Raw genomic sequence first — 25388 nt, 5'->3', positions numbered from 1 at the left:
TGGCAACTTTAAGACTTGTAGGCTTCCAACTCCTGGGATTCCACAGTTAGCCATGTGGATGAGGAATTCTGGGAGTTGAAGTCCACTACCCTGGCTGAGGAATTCTGGGAGTTGAAGTCCACAAGTCTGGTGGGATAAACCAGGACTGTACAACCTTGGGAGACTTTAAAAGACTTGTCGACTTCAACTCCCAGAAATCCTCAAGTCTTCAACCTTGGCAACTTTAAGACTTGTAGACTTCCAACTCCCAGGATTCCTCGGTCAGCCATGCCACCCGAGGATTTCTGGGAGTTGAAGTCCACTCATCTTAAAGCCGCCACGGTTTGAACAGCCCTGGGGCAGCCTACAACATCCTCCATCACGTCTCAAGGGAGATATGGCAATTGTGACCCTACGCAACAGGCAATTGCTTAGTGGGTGCAAAAGGAGCCCGTTCTGGTCCCCTGAAGCCCCAAAAGGTTCTGAGCAATGGCTCTCGGTGACAAGCAACAGCAGCAGCAATAGCAGCAGCAGCAAAAGCAGCAACAGCCTCGGGGCGTGTCTTGCCTTGCCTCCTGCAGAACTCGGCCCTGGGCTGGGTCTGTCTGGGCTATGTGCCTGCTTCTGTCCTGCTTCTTCCAGCTCTGGCCAGGCCTGTCTGGGCCGCAGCTTGGTCTTGACACCTGGCAACCAAGAGCAGACCTCGGCTGAGGCCTGACGAGAAAGCAACAGACTTTAATGGGAAGTCCACTGTTTCCCCTTTTAGAAACCAACAAAAAGGGCAAAGACAAAAAAAAAAACCCGCCCCACAATGCGGTTAACAAACCAGATCAGTAAGGGAAGGAGGAAGACAGAACAAAACAGGGAGGGTAGGGGGTCTTCCATCGACAGCTGGATTCATTTGGCTGGGCCAGGGGGGTCGTGGGCTCCTCGCCAACGTCCGGCACAAGAAAGGCGGCACTCACCAAGTCCGATTCGTCACCGTCTTCTTCTTCTTCGATGGAGTCCGCGGAATCTTGTTCCTCCTCCGAATCTCCGTCCACCATCTGTGGATGGACGAAGAGAAGTCCACGTGAAAACAGAGAAGGCATTGAGGATGTCATGGCATTTATACACCGCTTCACAGTGTTTTAACAGCCCTCTCTAAGCGGTTTACAGAGAGTCAGTCTATTGCCCCCAACCATCTGGGTCCTCCTTTTACCGACCTCGGAAGGATGGAAGGCTGAGTCAACCTTGAGCCCTGGTGAGATTCGATCTGCCAAACTGCTGGCAGCTGGTGATCAACAGAAGTAGCCTGCAGTACTGCACTATCTTTTTTTTTTTTACGTTTTATTTATTAGTCTTCAAGTTTTAAAAACAACATTTCTATAGTTTAATACAGACCTATGGCCGGTTTTTTGCCCCTTTGTTACACTTCCCCAAGGCTTTTATATTTTATGTTTGGTATGTATGTGTTGTATGGTTTTAATTGCTGGGGTTTTATATATATTTTTTCTTTAATATTAGATTTGTATCACGGTTATATTGTTTTTATTGCTGTTGTGAGCCGCCCTGAGTCTTCGGAGAGGGGCGGCATACGAATCTAATAAATTATTATTATTATTATTATTATTATTATTATTATTATTATTATTATTTCTTATAATCATCTTTTTATAGCAGTGTTTCCCAACCTTGGCAACATGAAGGTATCTGGACTTCAACTCCCAGAATTCCCCAGCCAGCAGTTTTATAGGGACATATATTACATTGCATGTTTATATGTTTCTCATTTTTCCTACGTCCTTTCCCATTTTATCCTCATCTTTTTGCCTTTATTGCTTATCCAATTATACCAAATATTCCAAATCTCATATTTGGTCTATGATCCCGGAGAGCGAACTGGTAGCAGCCAACTGGTGGACTGGAGGGCACCTATAGCCATGTTCTCACACACAAGGTCTAACATTCTCCAAAGGACCATAGAGATCACCTTTCTGCGACTGCTAATATCCGCCGCGTCTCTCTCGTTGGCCGTTCTGTTTTCCTCCACGGGAAAAGTGGCGGTCTGGTCGGTTCCGCGTTCATCTTCTTCCTCCAGTTCGTCCGAGTCGTCTTCTTCGGAATCCACCTCCAACCGTTCCCCGTTCACGTGGGGGCTGCTGTCGTCCTTCTCAACCTGGAGATTCCCAAACATAGAAACATAGAAGATTGACGTGAGAAAAAGACCTCATGGTCCATCTAGTCTGCCCTTATACTATTTCTTGTATTTTATCTTAGGATGGATATATGTTTATCTCAGGCATGTTTAAATTCAGTCCCTGTGGATCTACCTACCTACCTACCTATCTATCTATCTGGAAACATAGAAGATTGACGGCAGAAAAAGACCTCATGGTCCATCTAGTCTGCCCTTATACTATTTCCTGTATTTAATCTTAGGATGGATATATATGTTTATCCCAGGCATGTTTAAATTCAGTTACTGTGGATCTATCTATCTATCTATCTATCTATCTATCTATCTATCTATCTATCTATCTATCTATCTATCTATCTATCTACCTACCTACCTACCTACCTACCTACCTACCTTTCTCATTTATTGTTTGATTTGGTTTTTGTAATCTAAGTTTGTTCCAAGGATCTACTACTCTTTCAGTCAAATAATATTTTCTCGTGTTACTTTTGATCTTTCCCCCAACTAACTTCAGATTGTGTCCCCTTGTTCTTGTGTTCACTTTCCTATTAAAAACACTTCCCTCCTGAACCTTATTTAACCCTTTAACACGTTTAAATGTTTCAATAAATGTCAACAGTGAGGGACATTCCCTAGTACCTTATTTTGGACACTTTAGTGTTATAAAATGAGCAGTTGTTCCGAGGGGCTGCCACATAAAGAGGGGGGGGGCGGTCAAGCTATTTTTCAAAAGCAACCGAAGGCCTGATGAGGAATAATGAATGGAAACTGACCAAGGAGTCCCATTGGTTTTGGGTAGCGTAAAAGTCAAATTAGAATTTTTTCTATTGGGGATTTTTAACAAAGCATATAAAAAAGAAGACAAATACTTGATCACCCATATTCTAACAGCGGCTAGGATAACATATGCCCAATTACGGAAAAGCGAGGAACTACCAAGAGAAGAAATTATAATTTAAAAACATTATGGAATGTGCCGAGATGGATATGTTAACCAAAAAATTAGAAGGGAAAGAAGAAACGGATTATATGTTGATCAAAAGCAACCTGAGAAAATATTATTTTACTGAAAGAGTAGTAGATCCTTGGAACAAACTTCCAGCAGACGTGGTAGATAAATCCAGAGTAACTGAATTTAAACATGCCTGGGATAAACATAGATCCATCCTAAGATAAAATACAGAAAATAGTATAAGGGCAAACTAGATGGACCATGAGGTCTTTTTCTGCCGTCAGACTTCTATTATTATAGAGGTTGGGATAAATTCTACAATTGGTTAAAACAAGGAAACATCTAATTAAGTGAAACAGAATGCAAGGTTCAAAAGATCAATAATCAATATGCCTATGTTTTTAATTGGAATTAGATTTTTCTACGTCTTTTCCTCCTTACCTTTTTTCTTTCTTTTTTTGAATTTTTCTTTTCTTATGAAATGTACAGTATTTGCAATAGACAAAAAAGTTCTCAAAATGTATACAGCTCCATATGTGCTTCTGATGAAAATTGGGATGTAAACCATGTGTTTTTCTTTTTTTATGTTTGTGTGTTTTTATGTGTTTTGTTTTCAATTAAAAAAATAATAATAATAAAATAAATTAATTAAGGAGAGATTCAAGCTGGAAACAAGGAGAAATTTTCTGGCAGGAAGAACAATCAACCACGTTATCTTCAGATGTTATGGGAGCTTCGTCACTGGAGGTTTTCAAGCAGAAAGCTTTGCACATGTGCATAGGGTTAACAAAAAGAAATTAGCGACATTCTGTTGTGGTTAGCTCTGGCCCTGCTCTTGCCCCGAGGACTGTGGATGTGAGGGAGACATCCACATGCTGCAGGCCTGTTTTGCCCCCGGTGGAATCTGCTGATGAAGGCTCCTCTGACCAAGAAGACATGAGTGACAGGGAGGAGGAGAGTGGGGCAGACAGCTCAGAAGGAGATCAATTATCTAGCTCCTCCTTGGATTCGGAACAAGAGTTAATGATACAGCCACGCATGCGGAGAGCGATGCATAGGCAACAACAACTGAGAGATTATGATCAAAGAAAATGAGGCCACCTGTGGTTGGGTGGGGCTGTGGAAATTAGTGAGGCTGCTATAAATAGCAGCCTGTGGGTTTGGCCGTTGTGGAGGATTATCTGATCGTTGTGTTTCGTGACTGCTTTACTGACTTTGACCTTTTGTGTGCTGATTTTTCCCCGCTTTGAAACTAAACCAGGGCAAAGTGTGTTTCACTTTGTGAAAGAAAAAGGACTGTGAATTGCCTCACAGCTGCAAGCTAAGTATCACAGAACTGATAAGGGACCTGTACAAATTACCAGTTTGTTTGGAGACCAGTGCTCTTTGCTATACCAAAAGAGGGCTTGGTTTAAGTGAATTTTCATTATAAAGAACATTGTTTTGAATTTTCAAACGTGTGTGTGTCTGAAATCTGTACTTGTGCATTTTTGGGAGGATTCTACCAGAGAGCCCGACAGAACACATTCGGAGTGGGAAGAGCCTCACATTGTCACCCAAACTGGCTCTCCGAACCGTGGGCAGCAGCCGCTACCACTATGCCCGGATTCAATAAGAGGGTGCTTATTTTTAAAGCCCAAATTCTTTGCAAACCAGGGGGGGAAAGATGACAGGGGAAGACAGACAAGCCCTTCCGTCATTTTATTTTTCTCGGCTTTATTGGACCAGTAAATCCCACGGCACGGCACGGCCTATATATCTGAGCACCCTTTCTTCTCGGTTCTCACCTTGCCGTCTGGGGAATGAGCGATGCTTTTGAACATCTCAATCACCGTTCTCTGCTTTAAAACTTTGGTCTTCTTCTTGGGAACCAGGCTGTACGTTCCCATCCTTCGTTTCTTCTTTCGAGATACTGAAGTGGCTGCGGAGGAGGATGCAGAGAAATCAGGGAGGAGCAAGAAGGCAGGTTCTGCAGGGATGGGAGGCTGGGAGGAACACTGCCCAGAACAACAGGTTCCTAATGAGGCCCCTCTCTCTCTCTCTCTCTCTCTCTCTCTCTCTCTCTCTCCCCCTTTCCCTCCCTCCCTCTCCTCTTTCTTCTCTCACGTTTCTTTCTCTTCTGTCCCTCTCTTCTCTCATGCCTCTCTCTCTTGTTTCTCTCTCTTCTCTTGCTCTTCTCCCTCTGTCTCCTTCTTTTTCTCTTCCCTCTCTCCTCTTTCTCCCTCCCTTCCTCCCTCTCCTCTTTCTTCTCTCACGCTTCTCTCTTTTCTCTCCTCTCTGTCTTGTTTCTCTCTCTGCTCTCATGCTTCTCTCTCTTATCTCTCTCTCTCTTCTCTTGCTCTTCTTCCTCTGTCTTTCTCCTTTTTCTCTCCTCTCTCTCATCTCTCGCTCTCTCCTCTTTCTTCTCTCATGCTTCTCTTTTCTCTCCTCTCTGTCTTGTTTCTCTCTCCCCTCTCACGCTTCTCTGTCTCATCTCTCTCTCTCTCTCTCTTCTCTTGCTCTTCTTCCTCTCTGTCTCTTTCTCCTTTTTCTCTCCTCTCTCTCCTCTCATCTCTCACTCTCTCATCTCTCTCCTCTTTCTTCTCTCACGCTTCTCTTTTTTGTCTCCTCTTTCTCTCTTTTTCTTCTCGTGCTTCTCTCTTTTCTCTCTCTTCACTTCTCTTGTCTCTCTCGCGCTCTTCCTGTCTCTTTCTCCTCCCTTTCTTTCCCTCTCCTCTCACGCTTTTCTCTTTTGTTTCTCCTCTCTTCTGTCTCTCTCTCTCCTCTCATGCTTCTCTCTTGTCTCTCTCTCTTTCTTGCTCTTCTCACTCTGTCTCTCCTTTCTTCTCTCATACTTCCCTGTTGTCTTTCTCCCTCTCTTTTTTTCTTATTTCATGCTTCTCTCGTCTCTCCTCTCCCTCTTCTCTCTTGTCTTTCTCTGTCTCACTCTCTCCTCTCTCTCGCCTCTCTTTCTTATCTTCTCTTTCTCTCAAATCTCTCTCTCTTTTCCATCTCTCACACACACAGACACACACACACAAAGGGGAAGCCCCAAAGATCGAACACCATCTGCCCTCATAATTACCACTATCTGATCTGATAGAATCTGATCGAGCCACTGCCCTGCAGGGCCTTGACAAAACATCAAAACATCTCCATTCGGGGTTGGGGGGACTCAACCTCTTCTCATTTCTCTTCTCAGCCCGTTCCACTTCAAGCAGAGCTCTCTAACCCCGGAGCTTTCCCCTATTTACCTGTCTGTGATTTTGAGGCGGCCACGTAGCCCTGATTCTGAGGTAGAGATGAGTGAAGGCCAGGGATGGAGGAGAGCGAGGCGGGCTTTCCGAATTCCAGGATGCCTTTGCCGCCGTCTTCCTTGGGCGTCCTTGTTTCTTTGGGGTCTTTGTTGGTATGCTGGAAAACAGAAAGGGGGACTGTTTTATTTTGCAGAAGGGGGGGGGGAATTAAAGACTGGGAAACATCGCTTTAAAGGACGGTGTGGGGGAGGACATCCGCTCAGTGAAATAATAGTGCTGTCTGGCGGAGCCTAGGGGAAGAGCCTTCTCTGTGGCGGCACCAGCCTTCTGGAATCAATCTTCCCCCCCCTCCTGGAGATTCACATCGCCCCTACCCTCCCAGTCTTTCCCAAAGCTCTGAAAACACACCTAAGAACTCTTGATACCCCTGGCCCATGAATGAAAAATAATTAAGATGAATGTGGATGTAAACCCCTCGGTAGAGGACTATCCGACAGTTGCAAAATGTAAGTACAGTGATCCCTCGATTATCGCGAGGGTTCCGTTCCAAGACCCCTCGCGAGAATCGATTTTTCGCGATGTAGGGTTGCGGAAGTAAAAAACACCATCTGCGCATGCGCGCCCTTTTTCCATGGCCGCGCATGCGCAAATGGTGGAGTTTGCGTGGGCGGCGGGGAAACCCGGATCTTCGTCTGCTCCCTGCTGCTGCGGCCGCCCAGCAGCTGATCTGCTCAGCGGCAGCAGCGAGGAGCCGGGGTTTCCCCGCCGCCCACGCAAAGGGGAAACCCCGGCTCCTCGCTGATGCCCCCACCCGCCCGCCGCCCGCCAGCAAGAGGGGGAGAGATAGAGAAAGAGAGAGAAGGAAAGAAAGAGATGAGAGAGGGAGGAAGAGAGTGTGAGAGAGGAAGAAGCAAGATAGAGAAAGAGAGAGAGAAAGAAAGATGAGAAAGGAAGGGAGAGAGTGACGTCATCGGGTGGAAAAATCGCGATATAGCGTTTCGCGAAGAACGAGATCGCGAAAATCGAGGGATCACTGTATAGCAAAAACATGTAGAAAGTTTTGATAGTATCTAATTTGGAAAGTCGCAAACTTGCAGTCAACAGTATAGTTGACAAATATGTTGTTTATGTCTATGTGAAGTCTTTGCTTGTCTTGCTATTATGTTGTTTCTTTTATTCATACAACATGTTGCAATTTTCTTTGTTGCTTTTAATGTATTTAATCAATTGAAAACTAAAAGGGGAAAAAAAGATGAATGTGGATGTCTGTGTCTCAAACGTTTAGGGGTTTTTAGAATGAACTTAAATTAGATTTTTCATGTTTTTAGCCGCGAGATTTTTTTAGTGCATTTAAATATTAGATCTCTTTGTGTATTGTACCCTTTGTTGTGAGCCGCCCTGAGTAGGCCGGCATAGAAATCGGATGAAATCCATAAAATAAAATAAACATTGGGTTCAGATAGAAGCCAATGTAAAATAGTAGCAAGGAATGATGAAGCCAATGAAAGGAGCCACATCCAACAGAGGTGTGTATTTCATCGCCCACCTTTGTGGCCTTACTCCCAAATCGACTTGTGTTTATTTATTTATTTATTTATTTATTTATTTATTTATTAAATTTGTATGCCGCCCCTCTCCGTAGACTTAGCTGTTCCTTAGCTTTTCGCTTCATCTGGCACATGCCCACTCTGGGAACAGGCTCCAGCTGCTCGTTTACCTCACTGGTATCTGACTCCAAAGGCAGCTGATAACTGTCAGACAGCCCTGGTTCTGTCTCTGCCTTGGATGAAGAGCAGTCATCAGAGCCTTCTCCAGGCTCCAGGACTGGCCCCTTTTCCTCCTCAACCTCCTCACCGCCTGACTCTGCTGCCAGTGGCCTCTGGCGGACTACAACAGGGAGTTCCAGTCCTGACTTAGGCACAAAGCCAACTGGTTGATCTTGGCCCAGTCCTTTTGTCTCAGAAGAAGGAAACGGCAAAGCAGTTCTAAAACTTTTTCATTTAAAAAGAGCAGACTTTAATAATAGCCAACACTGCTGTTTTAAGCACATTCTGTATAAAAGCTGGTTTTTCATTTGTCATTACAAACAGGACAGTGCCAGCAGTTGCAAATTATATAAAACACAGAGTCCAACAATGAAAATGATTTTTAACCCCAAAAATATAGAGTAGGAAACCTCAAAATCTGTGAGGAAAATATTTTTCTGGTTCTGTTCAAACTATTTTTGTGTTTGGACTAAATATGTTTTAAACTGGTGAATGTTAAGGTTTATATTTCTGCTTATAAGTATGAATAGTGTCAAATCTGATCTGCTCCTCTATGTGCTTTTTTTCTTTTTTTAAAGATAGAAACATGACAAGTCAAAAAAACTCCAACCTTTTATCAACAGAACTTCAGGACCAGTCCCTTGCAGTCAAAATTCACTCTAAGCCCCATGCGTTTGTATGTAGATACACATAGTACAGTGGTACCTCTACCTACAAACTTAATTCATTCCGTGACCAAGTTCTTAAGTAGAAAAGTTTGTAAGAAGAAGCGATTTTTCCCTTAGGAATCAATGTAAAAGCAAATAATGTGTGCGATTGGGGAAACCACAGGGAGGGTGGAGGCCTTGATTCCTCCCAGGAGATTCCTAGAGAGGCCCCATGGAGGCTTCTCCCTGCCTTTTCCGGCCCTGTTTCCTCCTAGGAGATTCCTAGAGAGGCCCCACGGAGGCTTCTCCCTGCCTTTTCCAGTTACAGTTTCGGAGGCTCGGGTTTGTAAGTAGAAAATGGTTCTTGAGAAGAGGCAAAAATAATCCTGAACATCCGGTTCTTATCTAGAAAAGTTTGTAAGTAGGGGTGTTCTTAGGTAGAGGTACCACTGTACTTTTCAAAGAGCCATGGGACATAAAACTCATCCTAGGATTATACCTTGCACTGTAATTGATTACATTTTGTACAATTCCACACCAACCACCCAAAATTACTGCAAGTTACACCAGAGAGAAACTTCCTGGCATAAAGTTAAGGCTTTGCTTGTAATTATCCAGCGATCCCCAGCTACCCTGTTGGAAAACGGATTGGTGCTTGTTCTTTTAACTTTTGAGGAGGGGTGACTAAAACATATGGCTTGCTAATTTTATCAGTTATAAGTTTAGGCATAAATTTAAGGCATATTTTATCAGTTATAAATAACCAAAAAGGTTTTCCAATTAGCAAAAAAGTAGTCAAGCTGAAATCTTTTTTGAGCTATTCGATAAAGGGGAAGAGGACGTTCTGGACGTGTTTTTAAACATTACGGTGCATTTCGAGTAAGTGACCTGGACTTTTATCTTGACTGGAATTACCAGATAAACATCTCCAGGAACAGCCAGTCAATCGCTCACATTTCCCTTGCATTATGTAGAGTTGGGTTTTTTTTAAAAAAAGCAAAAATTCAGACCTCAAAACCTGCAGAACGGGTATCGGAATGCCTGGATGTCTGAATTTCAAAGGGCCAGGAATATAAATATCATTTCCTTTTTTGGGAGGTGGGGGGTTGTAAGCCCCAAAGTGGCTTACAATCCTGAGAAATTTCCCACCGTCCATCACCAGATACCTCCAGACCGTTGGGAAACCTTTAAACGTAGCCTACAGTTTGTGCAGAACAGGGCAGAGAATCAATACTCAGAGCTTGCAAGCAGGAGATGCTGCAGGCGGAAAAAGAGCCTATTAGCGGCAGAGGTGAGGATATAAATATTTATTTAAAACCGTGCCTCGCAATGTTAGGAGTTGGAATCCCTGGCTGATCTATCGCAAACAATCTAGAGCAGTGTTTCCCATTCGCTGGCTGGGGAATTCTGGGAGTTGAAGTCCAAATATCTTCAAGTTGCCAAGGTTGGGAAACACTGATCTAGAGATCCATGAAAATCCCTGGATAGTTCAGTGGATTTCAAGCTGGCTGAAGCATAGACATCAGAGAGTTATTGTTAATGGCGAGTATTCTGAGCAGAGACAGGTTACAAGCGGTGTGCCACAAGGGTCTGTTCTGAGTCCTATTTGTTTAATATGTTTGTGAGTGACATAGGGGAAGGTTTGGTAGGGAAGGTTTGCCTATTTGCCGATGACTCTAAAGTGTGCAATAGGGTTGATATTCCTGGAGGGGTCGGTAATATGGTAAATGATTTAGCTTTACTAGATAAATGGTCAAAGCAATGGAAATTGCAGTTTAATGTTTCCAAATGTAAAATAATGCACTTGGGGGAAAGGAATCCTCAATCTGAGTATTGCATTGGCAGATCTGTGTTAGCAAAAACTTCAGAAGAGAAGGATTTAAGGGTAGTGATTTCTGGCAGTCTCAAAATGGGTGAGCAGTGTGGTCAGGCAGTAGGAAAAGCAAGTAGGATGCTTGGCTGCATAGCTAGAGGTATAACAAGCAGGAAGAGGGAGATTGTGATCCCCTTATATAAAGCGCTGGTGAGACCACATTTGGAATACTGTGTTCAGTTCTGGAGACCTCACCTACAAAAAGATATTGACAAAATTGAACGGGTCCAAAGACAGGCTACTAGAATGTTGGAAGGTCTTATTGATTTGATTTGATTTGATTTGTATGCCGCCCCTCTCCGTAGACTCGGGGCGGCTCACAACATACAATAGAACAATTCACAACAAATGTAATAAATTTAAAAAGCATTAAGAAACCCCATTATTAAACCAGACATACCATACATAAATTGTATAGGCCCCGGGGAAGGGGGAATGCCTCAATTCCCCTATGCCTGATGGCAGAGGTGAGTTTTAAGGAGTTTACGGAAGGCAAGGAGGGTGTGGGCAGTTCTAATCTCCGGGGGGAGCTGGTTCCAGAGAGTCGGGGCCACCACAGAGAAGGCTCTTCCCCTGGGACCCGCCAAACGACAATGTTTAGTCGACGGGACCCGGAGAAGGCCAACTCTGTGGGACCTAACCGGTCGCTGGGATTCGTGCGGCAGAAGGTGGTCCCGGAGATATTCTGGTCCGATGCCACGAAGGGCTTTATAGGTCATAACCAACACTTTGAATTGTGACCGGAAATTGATTGGCAACCATGCAGACTGCGGAGTGTTGGTGTAACATGGGCATACCTTGGGAAGCCCATGATTGCTCTTGCAGCTTCATTTTGCACGATCTGACGTTTCCGAACACTTTTCAAAGGTAGCCCCGTGTAGAGAGCATTACAGTAGTCGAACCTCGAATTCCCTCCCTCACTCCTTCCTTCCTTCCTTCCCTCCCCTCCTTCTTGGCACAGTGGGTAGAATGCAGATCTGCAGGCTAACTCTGCCAACTGCCATCAGTTCAATCTCAACAATCTCAAGGCTGCCTCAGCCTTCCGAGGTTGATAAAATGAAGACACGGATTGTTTGGGGCCGATAGGCTGAACTCTGTAAACCGCTTAGAGAGGGCTGGCAAAGCACCACAAAGTGGTATATTTGGAGTCTGGAGACTTCACCTACAAAAAGATATTGATAAAACTGAACAGGTCCAAAGACCGGCTACAAAAATGGTGGAAGGTCTTATGCATAAAACTTATCAGGAAAGACTTCATGAACTCAATCTGTATAGTCCGGAGGACAGAAGAAAAAAAAAGGGGGGGACACATGATCGAAACATTGAAATATGTTAAAGGGTTAAATAAGGTTCAGGAGGGAAGTGTTTTTAATAGGAAAGTGAACACAAGAACAAGGGGGCGCAATTTGAGGTTAGTTGGGGGAAAGATCAGAAGCAACCTGGGAAAATATTATTTGACTGAAAGAGTCATAGATGTTTGGAACAAACTTCCAGCATTGGTAAAGCCACAGTAACTGGATTGAAACATGCCTGGGATAAACATATATCCATCCTAAGATAAAATACAGGAAATAGTATAAAGACAGACTAGATGGACCAGGAGACTTTTTCTGCCGTCAATCTTTTATGTTCCTATATTTGTTTGTTTGTTTGTTTGTTTGTTTGTTTGTTTGTTTGTTTGTTTGTTTGTTTGTTTGTTAGATTTGTATGCCGCCCCTCTCCGAAGACTCGAGGCGGCTAACAACAGTATAAAAAGACAATGTAAACAAATCTAATATTAAAAATAATCTTAAAAACCCCAATTTAAAGAACCACTCATACATACAAGCATACCATGTATAAATTCTATAAGCCTAGGGGCAAGGGAAATTTCAATTCCCCCATGCCTGACGACAGAGGTGGGTTTAAAGGAGCTTGCGAAAGGCAAGGAGGGTGGGGGCAACTCTGATATCTGGGGGAAGCTGGTTCCAGAGGGCCGGGGCCGCCACAGAGAAGGCTCTTCTCCTGGGTCCCGCCAAACGACATTGCTTAGTCGACGGGACCCGGAGAAGGCCAACTCTGTGGGACCTAACCGGTCGCTGGGATTCGTGCGGCAGAAGGCGGTCCCGGAGATATTCTGGTCCGATGCCATGAAGGGCTTTATAGGTCATAACCAACACTTTCAATTGATATATTTGAATGAATATAGATCTAAGGGGCTACAGCAATTGCTATATACATTACCAGGTGAGATGGAGACTTGGGCATCGTTTTCCGGGCTCGGTGCACTTTCATCCCGCCGGGTTTTTTAGCTTCCGGGTCCTTGCCACCCCCATCTCCAAACTTAGCCGGGAGACCGCCCTGTGCTTGCATAAAGGGGCTCAAAGTCCTCCCCTTGCTCCCTCTGGCGGGAAGCGTCTTGGCGGCGTGGCCTGGCAGGGCAGCAAACCCACTGTTCGAAGTCCTGACGGGCAGGTCCTGAGCCATCTGCTTGGGCAAAATGTACCCGTTGCTGCCCGTCAATGTGGTCTGGGTGAAGTCGTTCGCTGCTTTGAGATGGTTTGCTTTGCCGGGGGGGTCGCCATCTCGTTCGGAAAATCCGTTCTCTGCTATCCGGCTCAGCTTGGCCACCGAGTCCCCTTGGCTCAATTTCGCATTGTCCTGAGTGTTCTTGGCCACGCCGGGGTGGCTCTTGAATTCGTTGCACTCCAAGGAGCCGTTGGTCTCGCCGTCGGGAGCCATCTTGAGTTCCCCAACTTGCTTGTCTATGGCGCCATCGCCAGCGGCCATAGCATTAAATCCTAAAGAGAGAGAGAGAGAGAGAGATGAGAAATTGGAAGGGATGCCAAGAGGAAAGAATGGCAGGTGTGGGCATCCGTCAGGCTCAAAAAATAAAGACCACTATTTCGGTTGCAGCATAGATTTATTCAAGGCTATAGCCAAGAATCTGCTCAACTCAAGTTGAACACTGATTTGGCCCAAGGTAAAAGTCAATGAAATGAAGTCTTGATCATCTCTGGGAATGCAACAATTCTAAGCCGATAACACATTTAACTCCACCTTCCCCAGCTGTGCCTGCTCTTCTCCTACAACACCTCATTGTAAGGGCAAGGGTTCATAATGACAGCTGGTATTATTAATGCAAGTACAGTGGTACCTCATCTTACGAACGCCTCTTCTAACGAACTTTTCAAGATACGAACCCGGTGTTTAAGATTTTTTTTGCCTCTTCTTCCGAACTATTTTCACCTTACGAATCCAAGCAGCTGCTGCTGGGATGAAGGGGTTTCTTTTTTTTCCCCTTTTTTGAAGAAAGAAAAGGGAGGGGCAGCTTGGAGGGGTAAAGATTTTGCATGCTTGCAAAGGCACTGAAACGGTGTCTTTTTAAGAAAGAAAAGGGAGGGGCAGCTTGGAGGAGTAAAGATTTTGCATGCTTGCAAAGGAACTGAAACGGTGTCTTTTGAAAAAAGAAAAGGGAGGGGCGCCCCCCTTGCCTTTCTTCCTTCCCACTCACCCTTTAGCCTAGCCTTGCTTCTTCCACCCACCCCCTTTAGCTGCTCCTCCCTGCCCTCTGCTCGCCTCCCTTCTAAAGTTTGGGATTTTCCTGAAGGATCTGCACGCATTATTTGCTTTTACATTGATTCCTATGGGAAGCATTGTTTCATCTTACAAACTTTTCACCTTACGAACCTCCTCCTGGAACCAATTAAGTTCGTATGATGAGGTACCACTGCAGTTGGGTCTGTAATAGCACAGAGGAGACTGTCAAGACATTTTATTAATGAAAGTCAACTCAGCTTTACATATCGCTCTAAGCCAATGTTTGATGGTGTTAGAATAGAATAGAATAGAATAGAATAGAATAGAATAGAATAGAATAGAATTCAACTCTTTATTGGCCAAGTATGATTGGACACACAAGGAATTAGTCTTTGGTGCATATGTTCTCAGTGTACATGAAAATAAAATATACATTTGTCAAGAATCATGAGGTACAAACTTAATGATTGGCATAGAGGTCAAATAAGCAACGAGGAAATAATATTAATAAAAATCTTAAGAATACAAGCAACAGGTTACAGTCATACAATTCCTAAGTGGGAGGAAATGGGTGACAGGAATGATGAGAAAAAACTAGTAGTGTAATAGTAGTTATCCTGGTGTGATTCCTACTTGTCCCAACGCCCATGCTTTCAAAGACAGAATGTCTTTGGGGTTCCTGTATCTACAACCTGTAGAAAAAAATCTACAGAGAAACACAGCAGCCAATTTTATTTATTTATTTATTTATTATTTAGATTTGTATGCCACCCCTCTCCGCAGACTCGGGGCGGCTCACAACAAAGTGAAAACAATTTACAACAAATCTAAATTACTATTTAAAAATGAATCAGACTCTTGAACGAGTTACATTTCTAACACCCAATAGGGATTGGAGACTTTACTCCTAAAAGAAGTTTTAAAAAAGGATTATATTCTCGTGCAGCTCTACGTGACTGATAGCAAAGACTGAATACAGAATAATAGAGATGGAAGGGACCTTGGAGGTCTTCTGGCCCAAGCAGAAAATCTTATACTATTTCAGACAAATGTCCAAACTCCTCTTTAAAACTTCCACTGTTGGAGCAGTGGAAGCAACTTCTGGAGGTAAGTTGTTCCACTGGCCGAGAATTAGCTGAGAGTGAACTGTCTCAGATCTGGAACAAGAGGATTTTGCCAGATTTTATCTAGGCCTAGATCAAAATGAGAAGTCCAAAGAGAACGGGTCCAAAGACGGGCTACAAGAATGGTGGAAGGTCTTAAGCATAAAACGTATCAGGAAAGACTTCATGAACTCAATCTGTATAGTCTGGAGGACAGAAGGAAAAGGGGGGACATGATCGAAACATTTAAATATGTTAAAGGGTTAAATAAGGTTCAGGAGGGAAGTGTTTTTAATAGGAAAGTTAACACAAGAACAAGGAGACACAATCTGAAGTTAGTTGGGGGAAAGATCAAAAGCAACATGAGAAAATATTATTTTACTGAAAGAGTAGTAGATCCTTGGAACAAACTTCCAGCAGACGTGGTTGGTAAATCCACAGTAACTTAATTTAAACATGCCTGGGATAAACATATATCCATCCTAAGATAAAGTACAGGAAATAGTATAAGGGCAGATTAGGTGGACCATGAGGTCTTTTTCTGCCGTCAGACTTCTATGTTTCTATGTTTCTAATGCTGGCATTTAAACCCAACGGTAATTTTTAGAGATCTGGAAAAGAACACAACTCGGCTATTGTAATCTTGAGAAAGGACTTGTGGTTATGCTTACCCTGATAACATTTTAACTGGAGATATGAAAATCCGTGGTAGTCCGAAGGTGAGATTCTTTGTTCTCCATATGCAAGAAAGGAAGAGGATAGCCTGGATTTAAAAGATGGACTCACCTTCTTCCTTATTGTTGGTGATGTCTTTCAACAATTCAGTCTTCATGCAGCTCTCTCGTCTGGCCTCTCCCTTACTCATCGGAGCTTGCTAAACGGGAGAAGGGGAGAGAAAGGTGAAGAAATAGGGGATTAAAAACAAACGAATAAGCAGTGTTTGGGTAAGGAGCCGGGGTGGCGCAGTGGTTAGAGTGCAGCACTGCAGGCCGCTTCAGCTAACTGCTAGCTGTAGTTCACCAGTTCAAATCTCACCACCAGCTCAAGTTTGACTCAGCCTTCCATCCTTCCAAGGTGGGTCAAATGAGGACCCAGATTATTGGGGGCAATATATGCTGCTTAGAGAGGGCTGTAAAAGCAGTGTATGTCTAAATGCTAAACAAGAAGCATTTCAAAACCTACGATTCACAAAGAAAGGAAGTTGAGAGCCTGGACTTAAAAAAGATTTATTCATTCATAAAATTTACAGTCAAGGTAACCCTGAACCCCCGTTTTTCCTTGTAAGAATTCAACATCCCACCCTACCACTCCAGATCAATGTCCATTTCATGGTTTAGCCAAGCCATTGGTCCAATTTCTCTACGGTAGGGTGATATTTGGAAATGCAAATCTGTTAAATCCAACAGGCGGTTGAAAGAGGACTCAGAAACACAACCTTGATCTCTACAACATCTTAAGATCAATTAACCGTATTGAGATGCATTGCTTATTTGGGTTCCAAGGGGTCCCTTGGTGCTTATTTTGAGCTTGGCTGTTCTCTTGTAGACATGTCAAGACATTCATGAAACTTCTGCAAGCAAAGAGCCAATTTCAGAGAGAATGCCACAGTGCAACCCCAGAGTTACAAATACCATATTTTGGACTATAAGACATACCTTCCCCCCCCCCCCTAAAAGAGGCCAAATATTTGGGCGCAACTTATGTTCCAAATGCAGATTTTACTCCAAGCCCTAAACGAGGTGCTAACACGATCTTCTGTTCTCTGCTAGCTAAGCAATCTTCCCTTTGCCTGCTTCTTTCATTGCTGCTCCCCCCGACAATCAGCTGAGCCTTTTTTCAGCCCTAACCAGGTGCTAACCAGTGAAGCGATCTTCCATGCTTTGGTAGGCAAGCAATCTTCCGCCTTCTAGGAAAGCAATCGTCCCGTTGCCTGCTTTTCTCATTACTTCTCTCTCTGGAGAGAGAGAGAGAGAGAAGTGAAGTGCTTTAGAAACTGTGTTTTATCCCCAACCAGGGGATAAAAAGCAAGCACATGTGCTCAAAACCAGCAAAGAAATGTGCTCAAACTGACCAGACTAAGGACTAGCCAGATGAAAGGTGGTAGGCAGATTATTTTTTCCCTATTTTCCTTCCCAAAAACTAAGGTGCGTCTTATACTCCAGTGCTTCTTAGACTCCAAAAATATGGTGCTTTTCTTCGCTTGATAGGAGTTATAACCCGTACGTTATAATCCATTATTCTATGCCTGGAATGTTGAGTTTAAATTCTTAGGGTTGGTTTGTTTTTTTAAAGGTAGAAATAATTATTCCAAGGATAATTAGGGAGGATATTGAGGATATTGGGTTTTGCAGAGTATAATGACTTTGCAAAGGAACTTAGGAACTGAAGAGACTTTTGAGTCAGTCCATTCGAAAATCAGTTCCCGTCTGATGCTGAATCAAGACAAATTGGCTTCTACAACAGATCTATTAGAATCGGAAGGCGTGCATTCCCAGATTTCCAAAACCAATTGTTTCTCAGAAAGTTCCGCCCAAATTAACCGCTACAGCTTAACTTCCAAAAATATTTATTGTCTCTCATGCCTCTTAATTCTAAGCCCTATTGCTACCACCCCTCACTTAATATCTTTATTCATCATTCACTCCCCCCCCCCAGTTCTAACATTTCTAAATGCCCTAAATTCCTAATTTCTCTCTCTTATATCTCCCTTTTGTCTATATTTAAGCCAATAAACTTTGCCTTTACTTTTCCATCTATTGGTTCTACCTTCTGGACACACATCGCTCAAAAAAATAAAGGGAATGAATGAATGAAATATTCTCATCGAATACTTTGTTCTGTACAAAGTTGAATGTGCTGACAACATGTGAAATTGATTGTCAATCAGTGTTGCTTCCTAAGTGGACCGTTTGATTTCACAGAAGTTTGATTTAATAATAATTATTATTATTATTATTGTTATTATTATTATTGTTGTTGTTGTTGTTGTTGTTGTTGTTGTTGTTGTTGTTGTTATTATTTATTAGATTTGTATGCCGCCCCTCTCCGAAGACTCGGAGCGGATTTACTTGGAGTTATATTCTGTTGTTTAAGTGTTCCCTTTATTATTATTATTTGAGCAGTACAGTACAGATTAGTCTCAAAACAATATCCAGAAGTCCAATTCCAAAGGTTATATTTCAAAAAGGCAACTGGACTTTGTTTTTCCTTGAAGGTATTTCGCTTTGCATTCAAGAACTTCTTCAGTTCAGTCCAGTTGCCTCTTGAAAAAGCACCTTTGGGACAACCAACCATAGACATCCAGAAGTCCTGGGAATATTAAAATCTGGAGCAGCTATTTAGCAATTTTAAAAAATCAATCAGCGGGATGCAAGTTTCTATCTCATAGGACGGATCGTCTGCAGCAGTAAATGTGTTTGCAAAATTCATTCCACAAAACCCAGAGAGGTCACGAATGTTAAGGGCGTGGGAGTGAAAAGACGGAACCCTGAATAAAGCAAGACCCTTGTAAAGAAAGATTCTGTCCTCTAAAAAAATCAGAATTAAACTCATGGCTTCCAGCCCCACTCAACACCAGCATTTCTAGACTGTGTTTTGAGAATACACAAAGAACAGATGGGTTTTTAGGTTAGAGGGTTTTTTTAAGCTTGGCCAGCTCCATCATCAAAATGAACCCATTTTGTCTCGGGGCCAAATCTGTTTTTTAAATAAGTTCCATTAGCTAGAATAGGGAATTCAGAGATCTGAAACAGGATAGGCCTCAAAAGCCTTTTAAAAGTCGTTGAAACCAAGCAACCCCTTCATTCTAGAGTCAACTTGAGGATGGGGAAGGAATTTAAGTTTGTAAAGTGTCACATACCTTATCTTGCCCCACCCTCGCCCCTCCCTTGAGGATTCTCTTAACCCAGAGGTCCCAAAACTTTGCAAGCTGAAAGACTTGTGGACTTCAACTTGCAAAGGTTTGTGGGGGGCCCTTTGCAAGTTGTGTTTTGCAACTGGTTGCAAAACACAACTTGCAAAACCTGTGGACTTCAATTTGCAAAAAAAAAAACCCAAAACCCAGCTATGCTAGCTGGAGAAATCTGGGAGCTGAAGTCCACAAAGTCATCAAGTTGCCAAGTTTAAAGAAACCTGTCTTAACCGGTCCGTATTCCAAATTTCCCAACGTTCTTGGGCCTTTCGAAACCATGGTTGAAGACTTTCTTAATTTACATCACGGAAACCATCCCTAGGATGTATTTTTGGCGTGGCTCACGCTATTGTAAATATACCTGGCAGCCCTGTTCACTTTCTCTAGTGCAAGAAAACCCACCGAATGGCAAATATTTAGCCTGGGATCAACCGGCAAGCATCTTCCAATAAAACAATCCCTCTGGCCGCCTTATACCCTTTGACAAAAGGGAGCCCATTTTTTCTTTGAGGAACTGGTTGGCTCTTGGGCTCATTCTAACTTTTAGGAAGCAATACAGAACATCCAAAGCTCAACCTTTTACAAGGCCTCTTTTTCTATGCCCCTCTCCTTCTGCCGTGGCTCTTCAACCAAAACATCCCTGAGTTTTTCTTCCCTCTTTAGAAATCTCTCGGCCGAGCCCCAAAACTCAACAGCCAAGGGTGGAAGTGCTCCTCATACCTCCCCGTTGGTTCTTTATCTCGCAGAGAGAAAAGACAGCCCCCATCCACCAACTGTTTTGTAAGCATTTCAGAAAGCGATGCAGGGGAAGGGAGAGGGGGCAATCACCTTGCTTGAAATCCAAAGAAACCCTTCTCTCTTTTTCTGGATCCAGCCCAAAGACGAAGGTTAATGCACAACCCAAACCAGAACCCTCAAGAACTCAACCCAAGACTCATGGAGTTTTTTCCCCCCATGCACGGAAAACCAAACCAAAAGCAATCAATTTTCCCCCCCAATGGCCACCCAATCTTTTTTTCCCAGTCTCAACGGATCCTAGCAGGACCTCCATCCGCCGCCCCCTCCCCCTTCCCTTCTCCACCCCACTTAAAGACAAGGCAAACTTCCCTGGAGCTGGGATACCTCCATGCCCCAATCTGTCGGCTTCTGATTGGCAGAGAAATCTTATACCCAACCCTCCCAAGCAAAGAAATGTCAGCTTAGCAGCAGATCCAACAAAAGCCAACAGCCAAGCCAAGGTTGCTTCAAAATAAAAGCCTCCCTCTCTGCACTCGTTTTTTTTTTAAATTTCCTCCCCCTCCCTTCCCCCCCCCCCCCCTGCAGCTGTCTGTCTCCATTCTCCTGCCTACCGCCAGGGTGATTAATAAACGTTCGGTCACTAGGACGGTTTATGGAAAAGGTGGCGTGTACAAACTCAATGAGGCATCAGCCAGACGGATGACACAGGCTCTGGAAGGCAGATTATTCTACAGCTTCTTAAAGCCAACGCTGATGGGCTTGGGTGGAAGAGGGGCTCTGTTTTAAAAGGGGTGGGAGGCCCCCCCAAAAATGCTGTGGTTTGGAAATGAGGAGGGCCAAGGAAAGAGCCTCGAACATTTATTTGGACAAAAAAAAGGGACTCGAGAGCTCACGTCCAAGCACAATTCTCGGTCCCACCAATCTTTGACGACCAAAGACGCCAAGCCAACATGGAAGCTGACAAATAGTAGTATCATTGGACAGGACAATTTGGGCTTGTGGTTCTGGTCTCTCGCTGGGATGAGAAAGTCACAACGGCCAATGAAGAAGCCCTCCGATTTGAGATGACCAATGCTCTACCCTCAAAACGTCGCTACAGAGCACTGCACACCAAGACAACTAGACACAAGGACAGTTTTCCCCCGAACGCCATCACTCTACTAAACAAATAATTCCCTTAACACTGTCCAACCATTTACTAAGTCTGCACTTCTATTTCTACTAGCTTTTTCTCATCATTCCTATCATCTTTTTTCCTCCCACTTAGGACTGTAGGACTCTAACTTGTTGCTTGTATCCTAAGATTTTTATTAATATGGATTGTTTCTTCATTGCTTATTTGACCCCTATGATAATCATTAAGTGATGTACCACATGATTCTTGACAAATGTATCTTTTTCTTTTATGTACACTGAGAGCATATGCACCAAGACAAATTCCTTGTGTGACATAGAAAACATAGAAACATAGAAGACTGACGGCAGAAAAAAACCTCATGGTCCATCTAGTCTGCCCTTATACTATTTCCTGTATTTTATCTTACAATGGATCTATGTTTATCCCAGGCATGTTTCAATTCAGTTACTGTGGATTTACCAACCACGTCTGCTGGAAGTTTGCTCCAAGGATCTACTACTCTTTCAGTGAAATAATATTTTCTCACGTTGCTTTTGATCTTTCCCCCAACTAACTTCAGATTGTGTCCCCTTGTTCTTGTGTTCACTTTCCTATTAAAAACACTTCCCTCCTGAACCTTATTTAACCCTTTAACATATTTAAATGTTTCGATCATGTCCCCCCTTTCCCTTCTGTCCTCCAGACTCTACAGATTGAGTTCATGAAGTCTTTCCTGATACGTTTTATGCTTAAGACCTTCCACCATTCTTGTAGACCGTCTTTGGCCCAATCCCACTTGGCCAATAAAGAATACTATTCTATTCTATTCCCTGCCAGTAAGAACAGTCAATCGGTGGAATAGCTTGCCTTCCATAAATTCCTTCACTTGAGGTTTTAAAAGAAGAGACATCACAGCTATTTGCCCAGAATGATATAGGCCTGAGCAGGGGAGTGGATTAGGAAACACCCCACCTCCAATGTCTCTTCCACCTTGGTTATGCTGTGAAAACTAGTACTTCTCAAATGCCTTGACTCAAGAGAAAAAGCATTCTAGAAAATGTAGGGAGAAGGGGACTACAAGGTCCTTATTCCTCTCCAACCCAAGGATTGCTGAAATCATCTTGCGCATTGCTAAACTCAAGGAGGCAACAAAGGGGCAGAAAATTATGGTGGATTGTTTCGCTATCCTCTGGGTAACCCTTTAAATCTGACACTACAAATCTCCTCCCCACCTCTGATGGCCCTTTCTTCTTACCAACTCTGACCTCTAGCATTTGCTGCTGACTTCCCACCCAAGGAAACAAGAGGTGGGGAGAAATCGAAACACAATAAGTGTTTTCCAAAAGGCCATTGCAACAACATCATCAACAACAAAAGGGAAGATATCTTGAAAGCTTTGCACCCAACCAGAAACACTTCCTTCCCCAGCCTGATAGGGGGAGAGGGAGAGAGAAAGAGAGACAGAGAATAAGAGGGAGGGAAGTAGGTAGGTAGGTAGGTAGGTAGGTAGGTAGATAATAGTAGATGAGATAGAGAGAGAGAGAGAACGAGAGAGAGATAATAGGAGATAAAGATAGATATAGATAGATAGATAGATAGATAGATAGATAGATAGATAGATAGATAGATAGAGATAGATAGATAGATAGATAGATAGATAGATAGATAGATAGATAGAGATAGATAGATAGATAGATGTAGACAGACAGACAGATAATAGAAGATAGATAAGATAGACAGACAGACAGATAATAGAAGATAGATAAGATAAATAGAAAGATAGACAGACAGACAGACAGATAATAGAAGATAGATTAGATATATATATTTACAGCAGCACGAAGCTTAAAACTTCAGCCTGATGATGGTGAATGTGATTTCACCGAAACGTCGCATAGACACTCAGAATATTACACGGGGCAAAACCCGAACTCAGAACAATCTACATACATACATATACATATACATACATACATACATACATACATACATACATACATACATATATATATATATATATATATAGAGAGAGAGAGAGAGATAATAGAAGAAAGATAAGATAGATATATAGAGATAAATAGATGATATAGATAGATGACAGACAGACAGACTCCCCAGGTTCAAATCCCAGTTAAGGGTATGGCTAGCTGAGGAGATAGATTGAAATAGTTCTATACTAGTCTCCCTTCCTTTTCATTATCAGCAAAAATATGTTTTACACACACACACACACACACACACACACACACACACACACACATATATGAAAACTGGTAGAAGTTTCAGTCTATCTGTTAATCTGTTCAATATAAATAGACCCTGGGAAGAGAAGGGAGAAGGCAGCCGCGTTAGGAAGGGGGCAACCCAAGGATTTAAAACATCCTCCTAAGCATACTTACCTCAAAGTAAGTCTTAAGTGAAACAAACGGGACTTACTTCAACGCAAACATGCTTAGGTAAACTCAATGCATTCCCCCTCGTCCGTTTTTTAAGCATTCCTGGTCACCCTAGAAGATCTACAAGAGGCAACGAGAAGAAAACATGGTGAGGTGGTTCCATTTGCACAGGCAGATCTTTCAGACCCAGGGCTGGCCAGAGGGAGTATGCGCAGTTGTGCTTCCTTTTCCTCCCCTGCCACTCAAAAAAACACCAAAAAACCACCACCTACTTTTAAAGAAATAAAAGTCCCAATCCTACAGGCATGCAGAGACAAACACACATAACAGGAATCCGAACCGAATTGTCAGAAGCCCAGTTTCCTTCCTTCCTTCCTTCCTTCCCTCCTAGGCCTTCCTTCTATCCAAAGCCAGGACTTGAGAAGGAAGGTAGAAGAAAACAATGAAAGAGAGAGAGAGAAAGAGAGAGAAAGAAAGGGAGAACGAAAGGGAGAAAGAGTAAGAGAGAAAAAGAGAGAAAAAGAGAAAGAGAGAGAAAGAGAACACACATAACCAGAATCCGAACCGAATTGTCAGAAATCCAGTTTCCTTTCTTCCTTCTCTTCCAGTCCTTCCTTCTGTCCAAACCAAAGTCTTGAGAAGAAAGATAGAAGAAAACAATAAAAGAGAGAGAGAAGAGAGAAAGAGAAAGAAAGAGAGAAAGAGAAAGGGAGGAAGAGAAAGAGAGAGAGAAAGAGAAAGAGAGAGAGAGAGAGAGAAAGAGAACACACATAACCAGAATCCAAACCAAATTGTCAAAAACCCAGTTTTCTTTCTTCCTTCTCTTCTGGGCCAAGGTCTTGAGAAGGAAGGTAGAAAAAAACAATAAGAGAGAGAGAGGGAAAGGGAGAAAGAAAGGGAGAAAGAGAAAGGGAGAGAGAAAGAAAGAGAGAGAAAGAAAGAGAAAGAAAGGGAGGAAGAGAAAGAGAGAGAGAAAGAGAAAGAGAAAGAGAGAGAGAAAGAGAACACACATAACCAGAATCCAAACCAAATTGTCAAAAACCCAGTTTTCTTTCTTCCTTCTCTTCTGGGCCAAGGTCTTGAGAAGGAAGGTAGAAGAAAACAATAAGAGAGAGAGAGGGAAAGGGAGAAAGAAAGGGAGAAAGAGAAAGGGAGAGAGAAAGAGAGAGAAAGAAAGAGAAAGAAAGGGAGGAAGAGAAAGAGAGAGAGAGAGAGAAAGAGAACACACATAACCAGAATCCAAACCAAATTGTCAAAAACCCAGTTTTCTTTCTTCCTTCTCTTCTGGGCCAAGGTCTTGAGAAGGAAGGTAGAGGAAAACAATGAGAGGGGGGGAGAAAGAGAGAGAGAGAGAGAAGGAGGGAGGGAGATCTGCAGGATACAAGGAAACCCATCATCCCCTCGCCCAACTCAAGAGCAAGGAGGGAACCAAAGGCCCGAGGAAGCAAGGGGACAGAATTAAGAACGAAGAAGAAGAGGAGAAGGAGGAGGGGAAAGACATGGAATTTCTATCAAGGGCTCTTCACCAACTCAAGGAGTCCAGATTATCTCCAAAGCTTGGCAAATCTCTTTCAAGGCTTCGCTCCTGCTCTGTCATGGTGGGTGGAGGGGAGAAAGGAGCCTGGCCTTGCTCTTCTTTCCATCCCCCAAAATTGCTCTGAATTAGATCATCTCTCTCTCTCTCTCTCTCAACACCAACCTTCCCCCTACTGGCCGGTTCTGAGCATGCTCAGCTCGCCTGGGCTGTGCTGCCATTTCATAACTGCATTGTTTACAGGCTCACGACGACCTGCCATCTTTCTTTGACAGGGGAAAGAACCCTGGGGGGGGGGGAGAGAGCGTGGTCTCGTCGGCCCTGCCCCTCCCTCCCTGCCATTGCCTCCTTTCCCCAAGGTTGGCTACTTTCCTTGCAACTTCCCGAAAGGAGGAGGGCCAGTCTAGAAATGTTTAAAGGGGGAGGGAAGAGGAAGAAA

At 43.3% G+C, this 25388-nt stretch overlaps 1 protein-coding gene across 15 annotated transcripts in view; it reads right to left on the bottom strand.

The window, feature by feature from the left end:
- The window catches only part of EHMT1 (euchromatic histone lysine methyltransferase 1), a 136896-nt gene that overhangs the window by 69998 nt on the left and 41510 nt on the right, over nucleotides 1-25388 (bottom strand). For 3 of the 15 annotated variants that reach the window (XM_070758730.1, XM_070758735.1, XM_070758732.1), the window contains exons 2-7: nucleotides 16041-16128; nucleotides 12856-13412; nucleotides 6344-6503; nucleotides 4898-5031; nucleotides 1952-2137; nucleotides 945-1025 (exon numbers count right to left, since the gene is read on the bottom strand). In XM_070758730.1, coding sequence (XP_070614831.1) covers nucleotides 945-1025; nucleotides 1952-2137; nucleotides 4898-5031; nucleotides 6344-6503; nucleotides 12856-13412; nucleotides 16041-16128 — 1206 coding nt within the window. The other 12 variants (XM_070758728.1, XM_070758734.1, XM_070758722.1 and 9 more) reach the window with 10 other exon arrangements.

Source organism: Erythrolamprus reginae, chromosome 8 (assembly GCF_031021105.1).
Source record: "Erythrolamprus reginae isolate rEryReg1 chromosome 8, rEryReg1.hap1, whole genome shotgun sequence".
In the NCBI taxonomy this organism is placed as follows: Eukaryota; Metazoa; Chordata; class Lepidosauria; order Squamata; family Dipsadidae; genus Erythrolamprus; species Erythrolamprus reginae.
The sequence above is the reverse complement of the archived record's forward strand: the minus strand, read 5'-3'. Positions and strand labels throughout refer to the sequence as shown.